Here is a 7,916-nt window from a genome sequence, read left to right on the forward strand (position 1 = left end):
ACAAAGCAGGTAGAAACAAAAAAAAACTGTTCTAATAATTTAACGACATTCCGGATGTGAAATAAAGCCAGTATTCAAGCACAATCTCTCCATATATATATATATATATATAGCCTATATGTATATTTTATAGTTTTATGCTCTTCAAAAATTTTCTAATTTGTGTCTATTGTTATTCATCCCAATTTTAAAAGAAACATCTCAGATAAAGTTGACATTTAATAACAAACTCCATTAAGTCTCCTGAGTTATAATTTTTATGCTCAATTTATAATTTTCTTCTCGCTGCACGCAAATAAAAAAAATAATAATATGCTGCGCACAGGACATAACGCAAAAATAAGTTGGGAAAGCCATGAGATTGAAGTCTAGTTAAGTGTGAAATAATTGCAATGCTCAGGCAAACCACTATAGAGTTGGTGTCGCTATAGAGAAAGAACCGGTAAATGCGGATTACAGGTTTCATAGAAAGAGAATAATGATGTGCGCCAAACCCGTCACTGTAGAAATCAAATACTGCAATGTTTGCGGACGAAATAGCTCAACACGAGAGCCAAAGCAAACGTAATAACATGTGAAATAAAACTTCATCATGCTTAAAGAAGAGTGGCTTGATTAAGTGGTGGAAATAGCAGATGATGGGCAAAGAACGGTAACAAAACTCTGAGACATTTACAGTAGTGTGCAAACTCTACTACTGGGGATGTTTAGAACTGTAAAAGAAATTCACATGTTCACGTTTTTAGAAAATATTTATTGCAAATATTAGTTTTTTATATTATATTATATTATTTTATAAAGAATTGAACTCCTCTGTGTGAGATTTTTTTTAATGGTTTTGAAATATAATTTCTTGGTAAGTAACACAGCACTGTAAAAACATTTTCTCAGGTAACCTAAAATGTGCATCATTTAGTTAGGCTACATCCAGGGTCAAATCAAATATAAATAGCACATTCCAGTTAAAAGTTACAGACTTTTTTGTGTGTGCTGGTAGGGATGCAACGATTATAGATTTATACGATTATTGTCTGAGGAATATTCACGGTTTTACGATTATGACGATTATTATGCATTTATTAATTTCCCAACATTACTAATGTATAAAATCACATGAACACTCTTTAGATATTAAAGTGTTATTTATTGCTGGCGTTTGAAACAGAAATAACACAGTAACCAACAATACAGCAAAAAATAATAATAAAAAAGACAAACAAAAGTCCATCTCTCCCATTGGAATTAAAAAAGGTGACCTCTGCTCTGTAAACATCCATGACAGTATTTCTCTTTTGAAAATAACAAATGGAAATAGATCGCACAAGTGTTTAATTCAGTTTGTACATTCTTTACATTTCTTTTGGACCTGGGGTAGAGACTTTGGAAACATGATTGTGATTAATCGCGAAACCGGTTAATCGCTGCATCCCTATGTGCTGGACAGGCCTGGTATAAAGAATATTTTTGCTCATGTGGCCAAAATGTCCACCCACTAGTGACATTTTTTGCTCAGCAAGAAAAAAATTAGAAGGAACTTTGCTCCTGGGGTTAACTGTCTTGCCAAATTAAAAAATAATAAGTAGTAAAAATATTTAAATAATAATAAAAGCAACATAAAAAGTCAAATCTTTGTTTTTGTATTTTGTGTTTTCCACAGGCTGAGGAGTCTTACATGGCTGACGAGGAGAACCAGGGCAACACTCTGGTGTCTGTGGCCCCTCTAAATCAACCCGAGCCCCAGGAGAAGCCCAGCCTTAACGGAGAGTCACAAGAGGCCGTGAAGGCCCAGACTCCGCCTGCTGCCACCAACGGCCACTCTACTACCAAAACAGCAGACACTGAGCTGTGAACAAGCCGATCTGCCACAAAGGGTCTGGGTGAAACGCTCAGTCCCTGCTCCTTAAACTCAGCTCAATCTACTGCATATTGACCTTGGCCATAAGAAGGCACAAGGGAGACAAAGACTGAAATTCTCCCATTTACATGTAAATACAACGCAAAATGTTCAATTTAAGTTCATACAACTTTCATACGTTACAAGTTAAAGATATGGTATTCAAATATATAGGATAAAAAATGGGATAAAATAACTGGTCAAGTAATTCTCCTCCCTATCTATCAAAATAAATGCACACATTTCAATGCTAAAGATATTCAATGAAAGATTGGTGTATGTTATGAAAGCAGTTTGTAAGTGCCAGTTATGACAGTGATGATTTTTAACAAGAACATTATATAAATTCAATCAAAATATGATGCAAAAAAATCATTTTAGTCCCTTTCAGTATAATACAATACTACTGTAGGGTGGGGACCTTTCCCATGAGTCATTGCTGGCTTCCATAAGAGCAGCCAGGGCTGGAATGGAACGCCGGGAGGATCCGTGCTCCTGTCCCAGCGCTCCACAGCTTCTAGCTGAGAGTAAATCACATCCCACCATAAAGAAACATTCAGAATCCAATGGACGTGAGTTGTGTTTTTGTTTGCGACAGGTTGTTTGTGTGTTTCTAGACTCTATGAAATGTTCTATATATTCGTCTTTGTGTACAGTATGATTTGACCAGTTAATAGTCTTTTTATAAATGTTATATGTTTATATAATGTTAATTGATATTAACATTATTTTGTTAATATCACTGCATGACAAAGTAATGATTTCTGGAGTTGCTGAGTATAAAAACTCTGTTTAAGCGTCAATGCGTCAACTCCACTTCATTGCTGCAAACAACATTTAACACCAATTAGATATGCTGCACAGCCCACTAGTGCTCAGGGTGACAGCTAAATGTTATCTGACATTTCTGATTTGAGTTACAGCTTTACCGTACTCTGTAAACCAGTATTATTCTCTTTTTGTAATATTTTTATTCTAGACATTTAGATGTAGGGTTTATAGATTGAATGACTGACTTAATAGTTTGAATGACCTGCCTTAACTGTTAGAAGTTTCTTGGGTGGGTGCATTTTATTTTGTATCTACATTTGCTACACTGTACAAAATCACTAGGCAAAGAAATTATGTAATTGAGTTCAGCCATAAAACCCTGGACCATCGCTTTTGGTTTTAATCAATTCCCTCCAATAGAATGAGAAACAGTGTAGACAAAAAGAACATTTCTACACTACTTTTAAACCCAAATCTTGTTTAAATACTTTACACTTCTTCACAAAATTTCTGACACCAAACTGACTAAACTTAGGGTCAAAATTTGGTGCTAGAGTGACTGTATCTCTGAAATAAACCAACAGAAAATTATATGTTTTAAACATATATATATCATGTCCTTTATTTCAACTATAACATTTTGTTTTAACATTCCGGTGTTCCATTTTGGATCGGTGTACTAGCACTGTGTTAAACTGATGTATGTTTGTGATAGGAATAAAGTCTTGAATAAATTGATATGTGCTCACTGTTCATTTCTACTTTAGGAAATGGAAAATGGAATAATCATGATATTACAAATGTAATCTCCTGGAAATTAAGCTAATGCTAAACTTTCTAAACCAGCAAAAAAATCTATAAAATACTCTAGAGATGAGGTCAATACCAGGCCCTCAAAAACTTGGATCCAGACACACAACAGACACTAACATTACAAATTAAATTCTCCTAATTTTTAATTTGTCTTATTTTCCAAGTAAAAATATCCTTATACATCCTTAAAACAACAATATTTCTCTTTCACCAATTGTCTTAATAAATAAATTACATCTTTATTGTATTTTTTATTACTTCAAATTACCTTTTTTAAATAGTTTTAGCATAACTTTTTGGTATAAATTATATTATATTTATAATTATTATTATTATTATTATTTCAGACGTAAAATACAATATTTCTATAAAATATTACATTTATGCCTACCTTAAAGCAACAGAAAAAAACTGCAGGGTTAAAAAAAAAATGCTTCATGACCTCTCGTTCTGCACATTTTGTATGTATCTCTAATTACTTCAGACGTTTGTTCCAGTTCGAAGGGAGCGTTTATGTTCCATTCAAAGGGCATTAAATTGTGCAAGGTGTGAATTTATATTGTATTTATTTACAGAGTAATATTATGTCACATTTCACACTTCTCTAGTATAAGTTGTGAAGACACCACAGGCCGTGTTGCGCAAATCCGTGAATGAATGTTCTGAAGTTCAGGGAGCAGTAAGCAATGAAGACTGTGTAGGAACCCTGTCAATCGGAACACAGTTCATGCATGGAGCTCTCTTCTAACCAGCTGGTTATCTGAATCAGGTGTGTTAAACAAGAGAGACATGCAAAATATGCAGAGCTGGGGGTCGCCAGGACTGGAATTGAGAACCACTGGCTTAAAGGGGTCATATGATGCTATTTTAAAGATCATTATTTTGTGTATTTTGTGTAACAGAATATGTTGACATGCTTTAATGTTCAAAAAACACATTCTTTTTCAAATACTGTACATTATTGTAGGTCCTCTATGCCCCGCCTCTCTCAAACGCTTCGTTTTAAAAAAGCCCCTTCCTTTGACAAGCGCAGTCTGCTCTGATTGGCCAGTTGACCCAGTGCATTGTGATTGGGCGAACACCACAAGCACTCGTCGGAAATGTAACGCCCCTTACCATAATCGCGAGCTTCAGCTTTCAAAGTAAATATCAAGACCGTTAATAATGTCGTTAGTTTTACCATCAGTTCAAGCCCGGAAGGGCAACAGAGTCGCGTGTCAGACACAGTGATGATGCAGTACACAAGCTGCGGTTAAGAAAGCTGAAGTGCTATGATTTCTGACAGACAGTTCACTCTCCTGTGATGTGACCATGTTCCCCTCACACACACACAACGAGTTACTCTGCGCTGCACAAAACTCTGCATTTGAACAGTCAATAGCAATACTTAAACTAATAACAAAACATACTTTCAGTCGTTGATTCAGAAGCGCCAGATTGTCATAGCAAAGTCGGAATTGACCCTTTTTTCTTTCTTTTTTTAGAAATAGAAGAGAAAGGAAAACTTGTAATCGCATCATATGACCCCTTTAAGATAAGGTTTTCTCCATTCTGTCAATGTTTTAAATTTTCCAAAAAATAACAACAAATTAACAACTTTCTCCATTCCACTAAGCGTTAACTGCCAATGCCAATAAAATCACATTAAATGGTAAATGGTGGGGGGGGAACTGTGGGGTCATACAAAAGATACCACACAGACTACTAGTTTGGGTAATTATCACCTACATTCTGCTGGAAGTGAGACTGCGGTCTTGTCTGAAAGCATAAACCAGGCCCAGATTCAGACCAAAATCTCTCTTTATGCAGTCTTAAGAGATATCAAGACCAACACCACAACATATTTTTATCAATATTTAGCAAATATTTATAAAAAATAAAATAAAAACTCTATGTCATACCAACATGTAAACATTGAAAAATGTTCATTATTGTCCTGACATTTTCCTGCCTGGAGCCAGTTCATATCATCTCACATATTTTGAATAGTGAGTCTTATAATGTCACACGCAATATTCTCAGGATGCTCTTGTTCCTCATAAACCATGAGGAATACTGCATGTTCTACAAATCAGGAATGACCCACCACAATAACCCTACGGTGGCCGTAAAGTGCAAAGCAGATCACAATTCTGAAAACAAAATAACAAATTACAAACGCAAATGCAAGTCTAAAAAACAAAATAACAATTCAGAAAGCACAACAATTCAGAAAACATTATAACAAGTCAGAAAGCACAACGACAAATCCGAAACCAAATTAACAAGTCAGAAAGCACAACGACAATTCAGACAAACCGGAAAAGGTAGGTATAGTTTGAGACAGTGCCATTGGTTTGGGATTACTCACCGCTGACTGGACGAGACATCTGTCAATCAACGTATACAGGGAAGAACCAGCCGAAGAACAGCAGAGTCGTGGTAGAAAGTTCGGAGATGGTATTAAAGTAGCTCAGTTTAAATGTATTGTATGAATTGCCCTTACTATGGAATAAAAAAATACGGGGTGTCTATTTAAATTTAGTAAAAAGTGGATGTGAAGCATCAGCTTCAGTGGTGCAGATGGATAAGCACTTGCCCTTTGCTTTTTGACGCGATCGACCCAGGTTCGATCCCGCCTTTTGCCGAACTTTTTTTTTCTCGCTTTTCAAATCTCGTATTAGCAACGGATTCTATTTACACTAAGTGAAAATAGCAGTATTTTTAGCAATATGCTATTTACACTAAGTGCAAATACCTATTTACACTATGTTAAAATAGCAGGATTTCTACTATCAAGTATACTACTTGTTGAAAATAGTGGGTCGATCGCGTCAAAATGCCTACGTCTAGCGCTTATCTATCTGCGCAATGGAGCTGATGCGTCACAACCACTTTTAACTCAATCTAAATAGACACTCCGTATTTTTTGATTGACAGATGTCTCGTCCAGTCAGCGGTGAGTAATCCCAAACCAATGGCGCTGTCTCAAACTATACCTACCTTCATGTTTGTCTGAATTGTCGTTGTGTTTTCTGATTTGTTAATTTGGTTTCGGATTTGTCGTTGTGCTTTCTGATTTGTTAATTTGGTCTCGGATTTGTCATTGTGTTTTCTGACTTGTTATAATGTTTTCTGAATTGTTCTTGTGCTTTCTGAATTGTTATTTTGTTTTGTAGACTTGCATTTGCGTTTGTAATTTGTTATTTTGTTTTCAGAATTGTGATTTGTTCTGCACCTCTCGGCCACCGTAATAACCTCACAGTACAACCCAAAACATAAACAGAACCAGGACAAATGAGTATGGGCCAGACAAACAACAGACTGAAGAACAGCCTTCCTTTGGGACAGAAATAAATCCATATCATGGCTTATCGACGAGGACAGTTAGTCAAAATAACCTTTCATGTAACACCACCATACTTCCATATTTATTCCATGACACTGCGTTTACAGTACCATAAAATGGACATGGTACTCCAAGTGTATACCATAGTACATCTCAAAAAACATGATAACGCCATTATACTTATGAGTTATATGAGAGTTTTCACTGATTAAATGTTTTACCTGCAGTAGCTGCTCACAAGCTGCGTGTGCAGGTGAGGAACTTCACTAAGACCAACTTCTTCAACTTTGGCAATTGGATGGATTTGTAGACTTAATCCAGTTTATTGTAAGTAAAGTTTTGGTTTTGTTCGCCGTGTTCTAAATGTTCCTGTGTCGCTACAGTAGTTGAGAAACCCGCTTCAAACTATTCAGCGTGTGTGAGTGCTTTTCGAATGATTCGAACTGAATCGCGAACCGATTCAAGCGGTTTTGACAGATTCATTGCAAAGAAGCGACTCAAACGAGTTATTCATTCACGAACCGTGCATCGCTAGTTTTGTTTAACAGCACACAGAAAATACGAACACAGGACTTCATCATTTATTTATTTTTTAAATTGTCAAGAAAAAAACGTTTTTCAAATAGGAATATGGTAATCTCGTCAGAGGATTTGAACGAGTAACCATTTGTTTAACACATAAAAATGCAAATGTGATGCAAAATAAAGAGTTTACAGACAGGAATACAATCTCTAAGTGTCACAAGACTTCAATAAAGCAATGTTTATGTAAGCGGCAGGGCAATGACACCATTAACCATGGTACAGTAATGATATCAGATGAAAATGCCATGGCCAATTACACTGAATGTTCATCTATCCATATTCATATACAATGATATTTGTCCCAAGAATAACATAGTTGACCAGACCTCTTTTCACTGATAATCAAAACATGTGTTTGGCCAAGAAGAGAAATCCTGGGCTCTACGCCATTACTTCCCTGCCCCTCCGGAGGTCTGTGCACGCCACTGCCTGGGCTTATCTGTTTTTCTAGTAGAAAATATAGTTTTTTCTGTGTGTGTGAGAGTGTGTGACACAAGGAGTCAGAGATTAAACACACACACACAC

The 7,916-nt window shown here is 36.0% G+C and overlaps 1 protein-coding gene and 1 long non-coding RNA gene across 2 annotated transcripts in view; one reads left to right on the plus strand and one right to left on the minus strand.

Moving 5' to 3' along the window:
- LOC107549039 (uncharacterized) overlaps positions 1-3,387 on the plus strand; it is a 28,902-nt gene extending 25,515 nt beyond the window's left edge. Inside the window, exon 5 of the mRNA XM_016229947.1 lies at positions 1,658-3,387. Within this exon, the coding sequence (XP_016085433.1) occupies positions 1,658-1,849 (192 nt within the window). The 3' untranslated portion in view covers positions 1,850-3,387. The remainder of the gene's footprint in view (positions 1-1,657) is intronic.
- LOC107549040 (uncharacterized) overlaps positions 1-7,243 on the minus strand; it is a 39,702-nt gene extending 32,459 nt beyond the window's left edge. The window contains exon 1 of the long non-coding RNA XR_001604528.1: positions 7,028-7,243. This is a non-coding gene — a long non-coding RNA (uncharacterized lncRNA). The remainder of the gene's footprint in view (positions 1-7,027) is intronic.
- Positions 7,244-7,916: the final 673 nt, after the last annotated feature.

Source organism: Sinocyclocheilus grahami, unplaced genomic scaffold (genome assembly GCF_001515645.1).
Source record: "Sinocyclocheilus grahami isolate Dianchi unplaced genomic scaffold, SAMN03320097.WGS_v1.1 scaffold361.1, whole genome shotgun sequence".
In the NCBI taxonomy this organism is placed as follows: domain Eukaryota; kingdom Metazoa; phylum Chordata; class Actinopteri; order Cypriniformes; family Cyprinidae; genus Sinocyclocheilus; species Sinocyclocheilus grahami.